The sequence below is a fragment of the Scleropages formosus genome, chromosome 21 (genome assembly GCF_900964775.1).
Source record: "Scleropages formosus chromosome 21, fSclFor1.1, whole genome shotgun sequence".
Lineage (NCBI taxonomy): Eukaryota > Metazoa > Chordata > Actinopteri > Osteoglossiformes > Osteoglossidae > Scleropages > Scleropages formosus.
Window position 1 is genome coordinate 16,935,380 of NC_041826.1, and position 19,261 is coordinate 16,954,640.

General features: G+C 42.7%; 2 protein-coding genes across 3 annotated transcripts; both read right to left on the reverse strand.

The window, feature by feature from the left end:
• Positions 1-688: 688 nt before the first annotated feature.
• On the reverse strand, positions 689-8,294 carry cradd (CARD and death domain containing adaptor protein). The gene is made up of 2 exons (XM_018730072.2): positions 7,634-8,294; positions 689-2,086 (listed from the first exon to the last, which is right to left on the reverse strand). The coding sequence occupies exons 1-2, from the start codon at positions 7,983-7,985 to the stop codon at positions 1,791-1,793; spliced, it is 648 nt and encodes a 215-aa protein (XP_018585588.1). The 5' UTR covers positions 7,986-8,294; the 3' UTR covers positions 689-1,790.
• A 3,445-nt stretch (positions 8,295-11,739) lies between these two features.
• On the reverse strand, positions 11,740-17,994 carry socs2 (suppressor of cytokine signaling 2). 2 transcript variants are annotated; one of them, XM_018729768.2, is made up of 3 exons: positions 16,616-17,994; positions 15,653-15,965; positions 11,740-12,574 (listed from the first exon to the last, which is right to left on the reverse strand). In XM_018729768.2, the coding sequence occupies exons 2-3, from the start codon at positions 15,801-15,803 to the stop codon at positions 12,105-12,107; spliced, it is 621 nt and encodes a 206-aa protein (XP_018585284.1). In that variant the 5' UTR covers positions 15,804-15,965; positions 16,616-17,994; the 3' UTR covers positions 11,740-12,104. The 2 variants fall into 2 exon arrangements, with proteins under 2 accessions (XP_018585284.1, XP_018585283.1); XM_018729767.2 differs by having other exon boundaries at positions 16,807-17,992.
• Positions 17,995-19,261: the final 1,267 nt, after the last annotated feature.

The following is a 19,261-nucleotide window of genomic DNA, read 5'->3' on the forward strand; positions in this document are numbered from 1 at the left end:
CCCAATTTCGAAAACAAGCCCTGAAAAAAACAAAACACCAACGGAATAACGCAGCCCGCAAGTGTTATTCTCAGGGTCAGCGGTGAAAAAAATGCACTCAGATGCTTAGATTCCATTTAAGGGCATTGCCACTTGTTCTCAAAAAAAAAAAAAAAAAAAAAAAGCCATTAAACACAGAGAAAGCATTTTGCTGAAGGACCCAGCATTTTCAGTAACCCTTGTAAAGTTCAGTTTACGGAAACTCGCTTTGTGGACTCGTCCTACAGACAATAGATTCTTATTTTCTATGCCGATTGTATACAACGGAATGTGAAAAGTATTATAAAAGCCAGGAATGTCAAGTAGTTTGAGCACGGCTACACCTAGTTCGCTGAAAGTGGAGCCGTTTCAGCAGACAAAGCTGGTTCTCATTAGTTTGGTTCTCGTTATTTTCATTTTATCCTGTCAGCTGCGGTTGACAGGAAAGAAAAGACAAGAGCGATGTCACTGAAAACTGAATAACAACATATAATTAAGAATAGAAGACATGCAGAGTGTGTAGCCTGAAAATTTTCATTACATTTCCTTGTATGGGCTTTTTTCATATACCTTCAGCTTCGGTTTATTATATGAAATGAGCAATTTAATAAAAGCAGAGTGATGTCTCAGAAATTCTGCTGACCCATCTTCTGGGGTATGCTGATGAATCTATTTCAGTATTCCATGCAGTGCAGTTTGTTTTTTTCCCCCTAAAGTTCCTCTTTTATGTCTATTTTATGCTGTTGAAATGCAGTGCTCGGGACTGATGTGGAACTTTCTCGGTACTGCTGCTTCTACATAGTTTAATTCTGTTCTTCCGAACACCCTAGGATGTCTCAATCAAGGCAAGAAGTCACATGGTGTTTGCCTAAAAAAAAATGTTTTTTTAAAAAAAAAAAAAAAAGGTTTGAACAATCTTGCTGCTGTGATAAAACTAATGTGCCTGTTTAATACTATTCTTTTTTGTGTCTTTACATGGAGAGCAAAGAATTCAAACTAATGTAACCTTTCAGCGTCAAATGTCTAATCAGCCTCAGTTATCAGAGAAATTTCTTGGAAAACACTTTAGTTGCTTCATATCTATAAGCCGTAAATCAATAACATACTTAGAGGGCAGTAACAACTACAACGAGAATGGCGACTGATTAACTATATGCCACCCAAAAGTTATACAAAAATATAATGGAACAGCAAACCATGTTAACCCTGTGTCTGTAGGGTGCAGGTATGGATTTGGAGGACACAAAACCAGAGGAAAGTGCAAATATGTCACATTGTTTTATAACAAAAAGGGTCCACAACGTTGCCCTTTAGGTCACGGACTCTATTTATAAATTCCGAGCCTCTGACTAGGGGCTCACCCGTGAAATATATATCCAGGTGAAGGTTCTCCGACATGTTTTCTCTCGGCTGAGCCACTGCGAATACTTTAATGTGCAGACTGGATTGTCGAAGCGGCTTCCGTTGCTTTGCGCCAAGTAAACAGGGATTTATTATGCAGCACAAGCTCGATGACGATTCCAAGGCAGAAGTGCGATTAAAAAAATAACACAAGCACCCTCCGGACAAATGGCACAAGAACTGGTTACAGAGTCGGAATACTGCTTTCCAGCTTCCCTGAGTACTGTAGGCTATAAATATAAAAAAATTATATAAAATGGTTCTCTGTGAGACCAAACAAAATGGTCCATTGTGAAACTAAATTCTTGTTCGTGACAGGTCCACATGCAGCCTTACAGCCCCCTCGGCACCTCCCACGGTCCACCCGATTCTCAGTGAAACACGTCTTCCAGCACAGACGGGTGGACGTCCGCTGCTTGGAGGCTCCGGAGGAGGCGGCGGACAGTGGCCCTTCTCCCCGAGCGCTGCCTCCAGCGCACCAGGCTGGCCAGGGCCTGGCCGTGTGGGCTGAGCGGATACTCAGCACGGCACCGCTGCACCTCCCACACCGGCACACCCAGGTCCACCACGATCCACTCCCAATCCGGACCCAGCCGGTGCACCAGCCGGTTCAGCTCCTGGTCCGTTGGCACCTTCTCCAGGGCGAGCTGTGAAAGACCACACTCCCCTGCAGAAGAAGAAGGGCACAAAGACACAGAAGCCATAGTGTCAGCTCAAAAATAATACAATACACTCACAATGCTTAACGCTTTCAATAGTATGAACAATTAAAATCTCACAGTCAAACCATGAAATAAAGGTAGCTGTTGTCTAACCTCAGCAAGCAGGAATAAATATTTGTTCACTCTAACTCCTATTTGTTCTTACTTTGATTTATTACTTTGAAGTATTTTCGGTTATTATTTATGGTATAGGTGTAAACTGGGAAGGAGAAACTTGGGAAGGGGAGATGAGAGGTCACAGCAGCGCGCAAGGGATGGACTGCATGGTATTTAAAACGCAGAAGAACCCAGGATCTGTCCTCCAGCACAGAGAAACATCCGCACTGCGTCAAGTAGAGTGCGCAGTACCACCAACACCATCCTCCGTTTTCCTGGAAACATTTTAGAGCGCTAGGCTGCCACATTATCCCAGTTCAGCCCTGACCTCACTGGGGCGAGGTGATGTAACACCACAGTTCACATAACGGCTTAAGTGTGTGGAGGGGGGGCATTCCGATGGAAAACATGCTGAAAGAGCACTTGTACCACTCCTTAGGGGATGCTGGGCGGTCAACGCTGCACCGCATCCCGTGTGTGTGGGAGAGCCCCTCGTACACTAGGCTGTCAGCGCTAAGCACCAAGGCCAAATGACCTCAGACACAAGGGGATTACAGTCCGTGCTCCCGCTGTGCCCCGGCCACAGTAAAGACGATTTACCCTCTGTTTGATTGTAAACAAGACAAGTGACCCCTGTATATACGCGCGAGCTGGACGTAAACTGTTTGGAGAAATTACGATATTCGGAGCTCCCAGATCAGGCAAAACACTAAACTCTATTTTTTTTTTTTTTTTTTTAATGGAAAGATCCAGGTTTGAATCCTCCTCCTTGAGAATGTACCGCTGATCAGGGTACTTACCACGAAATACGGGGAAAAATGACACGGCTATGAATGGGTAAATCGTGGTAAGCAGCTTAGTGTACAAACATCACACTGTAAGTCGCTTTTGAGACTAAATTACTTTCTAACTAATGCACTGAACTGAACTAAATAAATAATACTAATACAGGTCTACAAAATACTGTTCAGTGTTTCATTAAATGAGCTCCACACCTGCCAGCATTGTTTTTTTTTATAGCTCACAGCAAGATTTATTACTAATGTGAGTATATCTGGAAAGCACTGCCAGCTGTGTCTATTTTTATATTATGATGCAAGGCTGAGGGAAGACAAAAACATGCTGCGATTCTTGGGAAATCTAGGCACGTAGATGGGAAATCGAGGCATATCAGACGTGTTTAGCGCTTTCGGTGCTGGTGGCTCTCATGAATGCGACAGACTAAAGTCATGTACGTCCACCGCTGGCGAGGGCAGAGGAATACAAGAACCACGCTATGAGAAACTTGCATTGTTTCCCAGGGAGATCTCAAAAACGAACATACCACATGGGAGCTCCCAAGGGATCTCTCAGCATGCTTCATTTCTACAGGGGTTTAACTTCTCAAGAGTTTCAGTGGAAAACACCGATGTTTTCATGAACCCTTCTGAAAAGGGTTTTATACATGGGTTTATGTCACAAAACACACAACTAGAAACCCGTAAAATATTTTAAGGTGTTTACTGAGCACTACTTTTCTTATTTTCTCTCCTGTCACTTTTTCCTCATGTATGAGGCTGAAAATTCATTAAATTCTCTTTTTCTTTTTTTAGTTCTGATGCTATAACCAGTGTGTGTTAATTCAAGTTATAGATAGGGGTCAAATACCTTACAAACAGAGGAACAAATGTGCGTTTATGCGAAGAACACACTGCAGTTTAAGGTTGTTAAAATAAATGGTTAAATGTCAAATAAAAGCATCATCAATAAAAAAATCAATTTGGTCATGCTAGTTTACAAACTTAAGTTTTGAATAGAAAACATAAAATTAAAAATGAATGAGAAAACTTTTGTTTCTCCTGTGAAACATTTGTGCCTATTTTGACCCTCTGTTTCGCTTGAACCTAAATGGAAAGTTCTTGAAAACAGAAAGATCAAGTTATTATGTTAACTTTTCACAGAGGTACTCTGCCTTTTTTTTAATTTTTTTAAAAAGGGGGGGACTGTCTCCTCCCATGTGGGCCCCCTCTCTAAGATGCGGTCATTAAAAATCAACGTCACACCTAAGGCTTACCCCCCTTTTCTGTCTGCTGCCTCATGCAGAACTGTCTTCCAAATCCTCCTTTTCCGTTTTCATCATTTCCTTCACTTTCTTCCACTCATATTACGCGATCTACCAGTTTTACCTCCAACGTTTATGTCTCCCTAGCAAAGCAACTGGAAGAAAAAAAGCTTGACCATTCTGAGAAGCGAAAGGAAAAAGTTTTCGTCTGCATGCGACGCACAACTGGGCCGCCCGGGCCTGTTCGCTGCCGTGGCAGCAGGGCCCACGGCGTGTTTTACGACCCCGGCAGGAAGCCACTTCCCCTGCCAAGATTCCTGGAAAGCAGGCAGCGCTGGAGAGAGCCGCCCACAGCAGTGCGCCAGCAAAAACAAACACTCCTCGCTTTTACAGCCAATTATCATGACATCAGCCCATTCATCCAGAAGGGGAAGCCTGACTTCAAATAGTGCTGTCCCACACCCACCCACTTCAAAGGAAAATTAACCCTTCGTTAGCAACGTTAATTTGGTGCCCTGCGTCCCCTTGGTACGGCTATGTATTGCAGACCTTCTGTTTTCGAGCAGTAGCTCATCCAAATTTTTTGTCAACCTCCTTTCCTAAAGGAGGCTGACACACGCATGTAGTTAAGTGTTAAATGAGCTGCACGAAAAACCCTAACCCCTCTGCGCCGTGTATAGGGCCAGCATGGGACACACGAGACACGTGACACATCCACGGGTGATGCACAGCAGCTGCTGAGGGCTTCAGTGCTACTCACTATAATGTTTTAGCGAACAGATTCAACAGAAAGGTAAGTTTTGCTGCCTGGTAAAGAGGTGAGGAGCTGCCTGCTGGGAAAGCATAAGTGATGCCTTGACCACTGCGGAGTTCAGCCGTATTTTGCTGCAGCTGTATTATTAACTCATTTAACTGAAGCTTTTCTCCAGAGTGACTTACAATTTTCGGCTTGTACAATGAGACACTTACAATGATTTTCCCATTTAAACGGCTGTACGATTTTCCCTGGAGCAAGTATCTTGGTGTGTACCTTGCTTAAACGTATCTCATCAAAACACTTAGCTACCGGCTGGTGTTAATAGTGGTCACTGGTTCTTGTGCATGATATTCAGGGTAGTGTGTCAGAGGTTCTGGGCCTTAGAGAGTCTGACTGGCATCACATGCGTGTAATGCTGTTTTACACCCCAACGACGAGGATAAGGTCTCACTCCGTAGGCTCCACTAGGGTTATAGGTTGGCTTCCTTAATCGGCAAATCGGAGAACAAAGGAAGTTCTTGTGTGATAAAAATTCATTTTTAGGGTACTTCAGCGTAAGAATCAACTTTATGCTAATTCTGTATATGAAAAAATTCAATTTCCGTCTTAAGTGCTGTCTCAGAAAATGTCAACTGTCCTTCACGTTATCTGTGCGCAAAATCGATTATTGTCCACAGCGCTCTGAGGAGTATAAAAGAAATTCTTCCTCCAGATGGGGAATGGAAGGCGATTAAAAGCTAATGAATCTGTTCTAACAAAGTTAGATAATGAAATTAAATTTGTTTTCCCCTGTAAGGGATCAACTCTGAAACTCATTAAAGCAAGAAAAAAAATCTTAAAAAAAAAGGCTTAACATAAATTGAAACGTGCACTTAAACAGTAATGCTCTACGCAAGCAAGACATTTTGAAAGATTTTTTTTTTTTTTTTTAAATTTTAAAATAAATTTGATCCATTTTTAAAATAAGTTTCGTCGGTTTTAAAAAACAATCCGACGCACTTGCAAAATCTGCCTCCGAGCCACTTAATATTTATGTCACACCAACAGTGCACCTCTTTACATGACATCTCATTTAAACGCTTTTCATTTCGCTCTCTTCGTCCATGGTAGGTTCCTAGAAAACAGAACAGAAAATAGTAAAAATATTTTCTACTTTCCTTTTTTTACTACTCCCATCTACCACAAATCGCAAAGAGGGCCCATAATTTACTCGGCTCAAGAGCGCGAGCGTGCGTGCCTGCGAGAGACGGAGAGGGAGGGAAGCCAGCAAATGGCTTTAATTATGTTTTTCCTAGAAAGGAGGATGCAGAACGAGTCTTTGACCTCGGCAGCGCTGCCGAAAACGAACAGGGCCGTCAGCGAAAACAGGAGCGTGCCGCACGGCGACGGCCTTCGAAGTCTCCAGGCCCCGCTTCCTTTTCATTTCTTCACGCTGTCAGTAGGGATGCACGAGTGTCTGGGCCCTCACAAAATGGAGAAACCGGAATGCGAACCGGTCATTTGCAGTACGACACGGAAAAAGAGTTTATCGACAGTCGCAAAGAAACCTTGGGGCTCACTGAAGCAACAAGGAGCGCAACTGACTTTTAAAAGAGACTGTAATACAGTACTTGCTACTATATTTCTATACCTGATTTTAAAGGACATTTAGTCTATGGGTCAAATATTTTACATTATTATTAAGAATAAAATTTCCTAGCTAGTGACAAACCTCTTTCTTTGTAAGCTAAAAACCTGCCGTGGCCGAGGGAGCACAGCTAAGGAAATATTATTATATATTATTATACAGAAAGGTTTTAAATTTATACACTGGGTTTTTAAAAATGCATACATATTAATGTATTAAAATGCTTCCAACACAATGTATGTGTGGTAAACATTTGAGGGGTTTGTGACATGTTGGATTAGGCTAAGGGAACACATGGGCACATCTAGGCCCCTATTAATTTCCTACCTACACAAGAGCTTCTCATATTTTCTCCTCTTATCTCCGTGATTTTATGAGCCTCGGGCTGATGTTTAAAATGTGCCTAGTGAGTGTAAGGGACTGTTGACTAAAATAACTAAATAAAAAATAAAAAGCAACACAGATTTATTGAGAGCCAGCAGGACCGAGTCCGCTGTTTAATTCTCTAAGGCTCGATATCAGCAGAATACTTTTCATGTTCAATTCTTGGCGTACGTCCTTCTAGCAGATGTCAGAGTATGGTAAGTCTATTATCATGTACCTCACAACAGCGCGCAGTTTGAATTAAGGTGATTAAAGAGACTAGTGTGTCTGTGCCAAGTTCATTTCCTCTCCTTCCCGTCGTCACTTCGACACTCATCATAACGCAAAAAAACTTCGGTTTGGTGATCTTGGACACAGTTTTGACTGCAGGACTCTTGATCAGCGAAGTAAGAAAAAGAGAGCAGACAAGTAGTAAGTCCCTAGCCGTGCTGCGGTCACAAGCTACGCCGGCTTCACCCAGGTAGCTAAATGATCTGCGTACGTGGCCACCGCCACCAGCCGAGCCGTATCCCGAATGGGTCGGAAGCAAAGCAGCGCGGCGGAAGGGCTTGCGCGCGCGCGGACATCCGGGGGACCGCGGGTCTTACTCGCCAGCGCGTGCTCCTCGTCCTCTCCAGCCTCAGCCGCCGCCGCCGCATCTTTGTCCTCGAGCCCCCGCGCGTCCTGCTCGAGCTTCTCTTTGACCCAGGAGAACTCCTCCTCGAGGGAGCGCAGGAAGGCCCCGAAAGCGCGCGGACCGCGGGTGGGCAGGATGTCGAGCAGCTTCAGGTTCTTCTTTCGGTTCGTCACCTGACTCTGGATCTCCTCCACTTGGCTCTCCGTTAGAACGCCTTCCTGGTACAGATAGGGCACGATGGTGTCATCCACCAGGATTTCGCTGGACAGGTACAGGCGGCTCTTCCGAAGGACGTCCCTATGTTTCGGGTCCATGATTTTCATTGACAAAATTATAATAGAAATACTAATACACACGGTGTTCAGCTGTTAGTGTTAGCTTGACACATATCCTCTTTCTTTTCCCGTTCTCAGTTGTTACCGCACCTTTGATTTACTATGTATCATCAAGGATCACCATTTCGCGAACAAATACATTCCTGTAATTTTCTAAGATGTACATTGATTTCCTTTTCTGCGATGAGAACGGCTTGTTGCTATGTGGAACTCGGTTACTGTGGCGATGTGTTTACATCCTTATGGTGCAGCCCTATGTTTTCCGGACGGAAAATTGTGCCAGACGGAACTGATAAACTGAGCTAGTATTCATTCTGTTCGTGTTCATTTACGCAGAAGCAATTATAGTTTCACATACTTAGCGGGTTTATTCGGGAGAACTTATGAAGTCGTCATCATCATCATCATTTGTATTTTTGTATTATTTGTATTTTTCTATTGTTCTTGTTATTATAATTTAGTGGTGTTGTTGTGGAAGATAAACGATTTTAGGTTGTACAGTTGTAACCCATGTAAATATGAAGATGTGCTGTCATTTCGCTGGGACTGGCTAAAGCTTACCTGAAACAACAAGCTTCACACACACACACACACACACACATATCTTCTGAACCACTTGTCCCATACGGGGTCGCGGGGAACCGGATCCTACCCGGCAACACAGGGCGGGCGTAAGGCCGGAGGGGGAGGGGACACACCCAGGACGGGACGCCAGTCCGTCGCAAGGCACCCCAAGCGGGATTCGAACCCCAGACCCACCAGAGAGCAGGACCCGGTCCAACCCACTGCACCACCACGCCCCCACAACAAGCTTCATTCAAGCCAATATGTAGTTGTGCAGCTCAAATCTGAGATGTCTGTTTATGTTCACTAATTCCTGGTTGCATATTTTACATAGTTAATCCTGGGGGGTGAACTCCACCCTTTCCAACGTGGAACTCATTTCTGCCCTAATACTTCCCAGTATTTTGCTGGTCTGTCTTATTATCCACAATAGTGTGCTTATATTCATGACTGCTGTGTATATGTCACAGACAAAATTAAATACACATACTATCTCTTATCTTTTGAAAGTGTAGTATTGCAAGCTTACACATAGATTTTTTTTTGTCATCTCCAAACAGGCTGGTAAAGTCATCTTACATGTCAAGAACCAGTCAAATTCCATTTTGGTTGTTTGACAGTGTGACTTTCGACCATGTCTTGCCCCAGCATGTATGAGTTTCGTTATGTAACATTCATCTGAGCTGCACTTTTGCCCCTATTCTCAGAGAAATAGTAGTTACAGTTATATGAAATTATACTTGATAGACCAAAAAAACCAAGGACCTATAGGAGCCCATTTGATTTGCACCCCAGACTGAGAGTGGTAATAGCACTGATTATGTGGGCTTTAATAAGAACTACAACAGGCACCCTGCTTACTTCTAATGAGGGGTACCAAGAAGAAGGTGGACTTTTAGTACAAGAAGTGAGTGACTGTAAAAGGCAGCAGTAATGTCGTAAGAAGCTGAGACCGCTGTGCCCCCTGATAGCTTTTCCATACCAGTGCTGGATGTGAGCAAAGGAGGCCATCTGAATGGACGTCAAGGGGCAAGAAGACTGTTCTGATGCTTCTATAATGTTCTGTATCCCTACAGAGCCTGACTGCCATAAACGCATATGGCACATGACTTTTTTTTTTTTTAACATAATTAAGGTTTGCAGAGTGACAGACAAATAGCCACTTTGACAATAGCAAAATAAAAATCAAAGCCACAACCCGGTCCTGCAGATACATCTTGCATAATATTCATATGATCCGTCCCTACCTCACTACTGACTCCGCCCAACTACTTGTCCAGGCCATGGTGACTTCCCGTCTGGACTACTGCAACTTTCTTCTGTGTGGCCTTCCTGCTAATGCCAACAAACCTCTGCAGCATTCCAATGCTGCTGCACGAGTTCTGTTTGATTTGCCAAAGTGCTCCCATGTATCTCCTCTACTCATCTCTCTGCACTGGCTTCCTATAGCTGCCCGAATCAAATTCAAAACCCTGGTTACTGTGTACAAATGCATCAATAGAACTGCTCCCAGCTATTTACAAAACTTAATCAACCACTACACCCCGGCCAGGCCCCTTCGCTTGTCTACTTCTGCTCGCTTGGTGGTCCCACGCACGAAAGGTAAAGCTCGGAGGTTCTCGGTTCTGTTGTGGTGGAATGACCTTCCCTTGTCACTCAGAACTGCAGAAACTGTCTGTTTTCAAGAAGGGTCTGAAAACCCACCTTTTCCAGATCCACTTCACCCAAGATCTCTCCAGCTCACCTATGGTGTAACTGTTCACGCATCGTAACTCCAGAAACATCCCCAGATACAACCTGTATTCAGCCATTACTCTGGTATTGTACTGCTCATTTGTGTATCTTATATTTAATAAAAAAAAAAAAAAAAAATTGGTGTGGGTATCGGGATTTGTCTGTCTTATGCACCTACTTGAACGATGAACCTTGGTGGAGCAAGCGGTAGGGAACAAACTAGGTTTGCTTGAGACTTTCATGTCTGCAGCTATGTCTCATTCTCTCAATGTAATGCATGAATTGTACTTTTGCTGAGATGTACATCACTTTGGACAAAAGCATCTGCTAAATGAATAAATGTAAAAATGTCAGTAAATATGTTACATGACCTAAACCCAAAATGTTAGGAAACTATATATTCATTCACATTAATGTATATATCTGTCCTACAAATCTGTGGTTGGAAATTTGTAATGTAAATATTAGGAATTTTTGCACTTACATTTATCCAGTTAGGAGACACTTTCCACCAAATCATTTAACATTTTGCCTTGATAATTTTTTTGAAAGCTACATCTGTACATACTAGTATTTATAGCCCTTACACTGGTCTGCCAGTAAACTACACCACTGTGCACCAGAAAGTAAACAGGATTTAAAGCCAGGTCTCTTTAATAACATTAGACCACACCAATGTTATCAGCTCAGGTGAGGATTAGCTGATTCAGTGAGTTAAGTGCTATGCTGGTGAGAACCTTTTGATAGAGACCCTTTAGAGTTTACTGCTGTTGCATGTGATCATGGGGGGAACTAATCATAGTAACAGACAATGCAGTACGCGCGCGCACACACACACACATTAAATCTGTGTCAACTTCCAGGAGGGGTCCTTGTGCAAGAGTTTTGAGCAAATTGTTTAACCAGAATGTAAATGAGGAAGAATCAAATTTGAATAAAAGCTATAGATAACCAGCTAATAGGAAATCTTTTATATAGCAGTGATGCTATTTTGGTTTAACATTTGAGAAAACAGGCTGCAAATAGGTTACCGAATTTGTGTCTGTTTACAGGAGAATTTTTAAATCAATTGCTAATGCAGTTCTTTGAATGTGACTGGATTCAGCCTTATGTACAAGCTGCTCAAAGTTATGACAGTTAAAATGAAGTTCACACTTCATTTTACATGTAACCAGCCATGGACTTAAAAAAAAAAAAACCCACATCTACATTCAGCACTGTATTACTATTACCCTACATTGTTAGATATTGACTTTTCCTAAAATGGCACTTAATGATCTCTACAGCCCATTGTAGAAGTTGTGGTTATGATTACAGAAAAAGACCCAGTATTTGGACTAGTTACAAACCTCTCTGCACAACATTTCTGCTCACTGCTAGATCTGAATTGATAACCATTTCAGTGAAAGTACCCATAAAAATACCAGAGTCAAATACTGCCAAATAACATTTTTAATTGGGAACTTAAGTGTCAAGATGCAACTTGGATGTACATTTTGGGAAACAGTACACAGTATGAAGTATGACATTTCTCCAAACAGTAAGATGTCAAGAGGTGCAGGCAGGCCTGAAAACATCCTTGAAGAAGCAAGTGGGGGGGAGAAATATGAATACAGCAGCCTGGGATCTCTCCATATTGCTTCTGAGTGAAATAGTTGCATCACCATTAAATTTAATCCAAGAAAATCTTTTCCCTTATGTGATCACAGTAACAAAAAACCTAGAAAAGAGAAAGGTCATCTATACAGTGCCACAAATGTGGGTGGTGACACCTGTCAGCTGACCACAGTGCCTTAGGTCTTCCACATGTCACACATGGTAGACGTAATCCAACAGGTAGTCTTTGAGGCGATTGGGTAAGGGAAGTTCCTGGACCTGTCTGGTAGCCTTATTGATGGCAAGCCGACAGAGGTGCTGCAGGGAGGGTGTGACCGTGTAAACAGGTTGGGTCAGGAGTAGCTGCACTGTGCCAGTGGGTTGGGCCAATGGCTCACTGCCACTCCCCTTCCAGGTAGTCCTAGACAGTTGGACATAGTGTTCTACCAGGTGCACCACACTGTCAAATTGCTTCAGTTTGGGTTTGACTAACACCACCGAGTCCAGCTTGAACTTGCCATCCTTGTACTCGATGCGCAGGTTGGTGGGGCCAGCAGAGGTCATGGCAGAGATTGTGAACAGGTAGTCCCTTTGGGAGCTGTCACGGACCAAGAAGGTGCCCTCCGATGAATCCTGGAGGATCTCTTTGGCTTCACTGGCTGTGAGGCTACCCCAATACCAGCCTAAAGTGGGGGGGGGTAAAAGAAGAAGTTACCTTAATGTCTTTCCCAAATGCATCTAGAAAACCAGTTCTGTTAAGCAGCAGTTGCACTCAATTACTACTGGAATATAAAAATGCAAAAATACAGAAGGCAAAAAAAGGTTTAATTCCTCCCAGACTCAAGACAGGCAGTCCCTGACTTATGTTCCACAAAACCCATTGCAAGTTGAAAATGCATTTAATACCCTTAACCTACCAAATATCATAGCCTAGCATACATGCGATGGTCATTATGGGCTTGCTGCCTTCATGCTGGGCAATCATCTTGAGTGTCTCAAGAGACATTGCCCTCTTTCCACCAGTAGCAGGACACAGATGTTTGCGACATTATGGATGCACAAAACCACGTGGCAGACAGATGCCGATAGCATCCACTGCCCAGCATCACACTGCATATTGTTTGCCCGGAGTGTGCGAGCACGGGGAGGGGGGAGAGAAAAAAAAAAAAAAAAAAAAAGTTTCTACTGAATGTCTATTGCCAGCTCACCATCGTAAAGTTGAAAAAATAAATTGAAGAGCATCTGTACTGTTAACCTCTTTTCCAAGTCAGGGTCACAGTGGTCCAGAGCCTATCTTGGAAACACAGGATACAAGGCCGATCAGGGTACACCCTAACAGGATGCTAGTTCATAGCAGGGTTAATTAAGATTTGCTATATCACAAGTCTTTAGTCAAAAAGTGATATTAAAAGCTTATGTTTGATGTAATTTTGAATCGACATCTTTATCAAAAAGCTAACTTAATTTTTTCCAGTCAAACAAAAAATATCAGAAAGACAAAGATTGTGCCTTTTTTTTTTTTCTTTCTGCCTTCTGTAACTCATGGTAATTATACCCAGCCATTAAACTGGCTTAAGAGGTCTTTAGGGATTCTTAAAAAAAATACCCTCTGACAAAAAAGTTGCACTGTAAAATATGACTTGTCTAAATTGCTCTGTAAAGACAGTAAATAGTTCCCCTGTACTTAAATTACAGGCACTTTGTAATTGTGTGCCTCAGTCTAAATATTAATTCAGTAATACTTCAGTTTGATAGTTGACTTCAAATTAAACTAAACCTTAGTGACTGAAGAGTTCCTTAAAATACTTGTCCTTTGCACACAAAAGAATAAGTTCTGTAAAAATTTGTATTAATACAGGTTCAGACTATCAGTGTAAACTAGAGTAGCCAAAAATACAAATTTTTCAGATTCAAAAATGTGAAATACCAAAATTTAAACAGAAACCCCTAAACAGTTTACATTGTATATGGCACTTTTTAAATACATCTAGAAGCAATTCAAAAATATCATTCTTTCAGTTTAATCTCACAGATTAACACACAAAATCTGTTGGACATTAAATTATGGGCGTTTGCATTTCAGTTTATATGGAACCATTTACTTTATCACCTTGATTTTACTAATCAAACTCAAATGTATTAGTTCCTCTCAGCCATTATATTTTCTTAAATTTTTAAGAATTTTGCATTAAGAGCTGAAGTTTTTCCTGAAAAACTCACTAACACTGGCATTTAGTTTAATTTACCATTATAAAATGTTTTAATATATAAATTCAGTGATTCTGGCCACAGTTACTCAGATTTTAATAGGCTGAAATTTGAAATACTCATGTGTTAGTAGTGAACACTGTCACAACTTGACTCATTTCAGAGCTGCAACAGCAGTTTCTTTAAGCCTCAGGGAAGTTCTTAGCATCATTCAGAGGAAACCAACATTAATATGCAACACTACTTTTTACAAATATAAAAATTCTTGCCTATTGACACATTCCAGGGAAAAATACAAAAAAAGAAACAATGTAAATATCAATCATGCACTGAATTGTATTTTTAAGTAAGAAAAAAAAGATGCAATTAGAATCTCAGCAAATGAAAGCAAGTTGTGCCCTTCAGAGCAATTCAGTTTGGGAAGTGAAGAATTATTCCACAGCCTCCCTGCTGTTCATGATGCCCCCCCAGCACACAGGTGAGGTGAGGTGAGGTGAGGTGAGGTGAGAGCAGGTCAGCCCTCCATTTATACATCACCTGTGCAGGACATTATACAGGTCTGTCTCCAGTTATACTCACCCCCCCCCTACCAGATTTAAAAAGGGAATTTAATATTTAAAAATTTATATTTCATACTCCTAGGAAGTGCCTCTAAATTTGAACTTTAGTTTTTAGTAACAGGGTAAAAAAAATTTGTATCCATTCATCATAGATAAATAAAACGAGGATATAAAATGTTTTGGGGATTACAGGATCGGTTTTGCATGAAAAAGTCATAAAAATTGATGTCCTTCAACTAAAGGAAGTAGCAGAGGACATGCAACGAATACATTATTAAACTGCTCCTCTTATTATTTCCTCAGCTTCAGCAAAGATTTCAGACAATTTCAGCATGTGGACTAAATTAAAAAAAAAAAAAAAAAAAAAAAAAAAACTTAAAATCCGAATATTCCACGGTAATTTAAAAAAAAAAAACAAACCTCCAGCTATGAAGTACCACCGCACCCGACCACCACATGCCTACAGGACTGGGCGGAAAAAATTACAGAAAAGAAAACCCCACACAAAAGCAAATGACTTCACTTTTTATTTGGATGTCTCGCGCTACTGCATTGTGTTACTGCAGCCTATCGGCGAGCGCGTGTCAGAAAGTCGGCGTTAAAAATAGGTCCTCAAATATCTACAATAAGATACCCCACGCGCGCCGCGTGCCATTATTAATCTTAATGTGAATGACGCCTTAGCCGACTCACATTGTTCGCGAAGCAACGTTGCACTACTTAACCCATTCAAAAACAGCCGGTATTTATTTTTTTATTAAATTTATTTTAACTGTATCAGTCCAGGGTAAGTACCTCGATGAAGGGGGAAGAAGGTCGCTACCTGCTCTGCTGCCCCAGGGAGTTTATATACAGGTAACCTGTTAACTTGTGTTGCACGAAGGAGAAAACTGTGGAAGGGGGTTGGGGAAGCGCAGTATGCATAAATGCATTTACTACACTAACAGCACATTTTGCGCATCACCATCATCATGATGAGCAGCAGCATCCTACCTGTCTTCTTGAGGTCCCTCATGGCCGCGGCGATGCGACTCTGGTCGGACTCTACCGCTCGGGACACGGGCTCCGATCTCCGCTCATTCTCGATCGTTTCCGAGGAGTGGCAGGTCATTGGAAAAGTCCCCCACAATGTGCCGATACACATCCAAGGAACGAAGGGACAAGCGGCTGGCTGGGTGTGCGCGCGCGAGAGAGAGAGTCGGGGGGGGAGGGGGTGGGGCAGCCTCTCCAGCACCAGCGATCGCCCTTCTGGAGACTGCTGTCCGGGGCAGACTTATGAATGAGCGCACGCCACCAGCAGTTCCCCCTGGGAGAGAAAGAACATCCACTCATTCATTGATTCGTCCGGGCGCAACGGGGAACCAGAACAGGGCGCCGCCGCCGCCGCCGCCGCCATGTGATGCGAGACCGGAGCGGGAGCAGCGGTGCCCTGACGCAGCAGGCAGAGCCGAGTTCAGGCTGGTTTGAGCAGCTCCAAACCGCACGGATCCGTTCACGCAAAGCCGGCGGCAGGCGGTACCTTCGCACGCACCGATTCCGGGACGGAGACAGGCACCTTCTTCAGCGTGCCTTTCGTTTCCGCAACTGAAAACTCTGGTTATTCTTCTAAGCAGCTTGCGTACGGTAGCCAGCCTGGTTATGTTATTTCGATAAGAGTCAGACAGAAGGTCATAGATTAGACCAAAGAACTGGAAGTTTTGGTCCAGCAGCAGGCATCCATCCGCATATATAATAATCCGGTGTAGCCGCGTTTTTACTACATTTTCTAGCTACCTTAGCACAAAAAAAAAAAAAAAAAAAAAAAATATGCAGTGAAGCAAAACACAACAGTGGGGGAAAACGTGCAGGCGGAGAAAGTTAAAAACGCAAGAAGGTGTGCGATACATCAGCACATCGCAGCTCCGCGGTGAGGGAGCACATCATTTCCCCACAGTCGGCGTTCGCACGCGCCCTCACCTCCCCTCACATGTCATGATAGCCGCGCTGGCGCGGACCTCACGAGAAGCACCGCGGCGCGGTCTCGAGGAGCTCGTGAGAAAGGGGCGCGCGCCGGACGGACGGACGGACAGCCGGACCAAACCCAGGCCAGTAACGCCGTCAAACGTCGAATGAGGCAAGAGAGCGCGCGCGCGCACACACACACACACCTGCTCCGCCGTAAGACAGCTCCGATGAGCTATAGCTATCGAGCTTCAGACACCGTGGACACGTATCCCTCAAGTAGGCACCGGCGCCGACGCCTGCCACACGCTCTCAGCACCATCCTTCTCCCCACTTTGGCGTCTTTTTTAACCCTAATCCACTCGGAACACGAGAGGCCGATTTCCAAGAACTTTCCAGGAATCGCGTCACGTGATGCCGGGTGCCATCTTTTTTTCTTAAGGTGGATCTCCCGTTGCTTCTCCTGGCGGTGGCGTAACGTAGTTTTAACACAGATTTCTAATTCAGTGTCAGTATTTGATCAATATGGTGACTCAGTATACAAGCAAAGACGTGTAATCGGAGCACAGGAGTACAGCCTTTGATGTACGGTGTGTTACACTGTCCTTGGAGTACAGAATTTGCGCAGTGGGTCCAAAAAATGAAATAACCAGTGTAACACTGATTCATGAAATATTACCCATATGCAGATGCTAGTTTTCTGAGAAGGGGATTGCCTCGTCAAAACATAGGAGTGCACATGTATAATAAGGCATATGCAGGGTTATTATAATAAATCTTCATAGGAACTGCCACGGTTATTGTTTTAAAATAAAAAAATATTATATATCATGGAACGCGATTTCCTGGCATTTCAGAAGTTTATAAGGCATGCAGGATTCATGGGATTATTTAGAGTTTATTATTTTTCTTGTGATGAACTTGAAAGTACCATGAAAAAGTAGCCTATAAAATGTGGTTTCAAGGTAAATCGTACTTCCTTAAGAACTATACTTTCAATCTGGATACAAGAAACGCAGACAAAGAACTGATTTTTTCCCCCCCAGAATTAAGCACATATTTAAAAGTTTTTTTTTATTTGTATTTGTCTTTTCAGTATAGTATAGCAGAGTCACCAAAACAGGTTCTCCTATTTACCCGAAAATAAGCTATCCGCAGAAACACCAGAATCATATTAAGTTACACAGATTTAGCAGTTCTAAAAACATGAAGCCCGTATAATGTATGTATTTGCACAACATACAAAGCGTCCATTCATAACTGTGAATGCGGTGTTACATTTCGTATTTTCTAAACTGTCTAAGCTTTGAAAAATTGGAAGAAGGGTATAGTGTACGAAATTATTTTATACCGGGATGTGACTCAGTTTATTGTGGGGAACAATGCATTAACACAAAAACCTACAGAAGCACAAGTCTGCACTTAGTGAAAGAGTTTCAGTATTAGAAAAACAAAATGTTGATATATATTAATATTATTGCAGCCAAGTAGGCAAACAGGCTGTATAATACTGCTGACGACTTCTGTTTTGGGCTGTGGTGGTGACAGTGGTGACAGCCCTGCTTCTGGAAGAATAACACAAACATGATGTATTATTATAACAGTACGAAAACACTAAGATATTGCTATGTAGCGTGCTCGTGGAAGGGTTTTTTTAAATTTTGTAGTATTTTCTGAATATTTACAATTCATATAGGAAATATCAGTGGACATCTTTCATTGAATATGCCTTCTTGGCAGGCAAATGGTATTATATATTTTAGTAGGTAGTATAGTATAGATCTGTTACATCCACCTCCTGCTAGAGCACCCTGTACGAGGGTTTACCGCGAAATATTTATATTGTAAAGAGTACCCAGCGGTATAAACGAAACGGGTGAATCACTGTAAAGTTGATAACAGTTTAAAATGCCTTAGTCAATTATGATGTGAGCTAGAAATTAAGAATAATTTCCGATTATGTGTTTAACATTTTATTAGTGTTTACAAATATAAAGGGAAATTCCGTTTCTCTAAATGCCCAATTTATGCATTTCCCTAAGTCGATATAAAACCATGCGGTCAGAGACAAAGCGACTTCTTTGTCACACCGCATTTGTCAAACTTTCTAGTGCTCCTTTTTGACGCAGTTGATAGGATTCCGCCGCGCTGAGACCGCGGCTGTTCAGCGGAGAAGAAGCGAAGCGAAGCGAAGCGAAGCGCAGCCCGCGCGCAGCACCTTCACTGCGACAGGAGCGTCATTAGCGCTCTTTTGCTGCTCTTTGTTCCGCCGAGCGGGAAACGTCGCGCGGCCTTCTGCGGCTCCTAACGAGCTCATTACACACATTCCAGGACACGCACTCACACACACATTAACGAGGAGAAAATCACTCGCGCACGTGCGCGCCTGCATTTTCACGCGGTCTCGCCAGGCGCGTAGAATTACCGCGTAAGATTTCACAAACGCGAATGCGCACCAAACCGTGATTTTTTTTTCAAAATAAAAAAGTTCACGTTATCCTAATTAAAAGTGAAAAAAAAAAAAAGAATCGATATAGTAAGAGTGGCTTGCTGTAGATACGACGGGAACAATGACGTGTGTGTTGTTCAATGAAACTAGTCAATGGTGGTAAAGATATGATCAGCATATCGCACAAAAGCAGTTTGAGACGTAACTACATT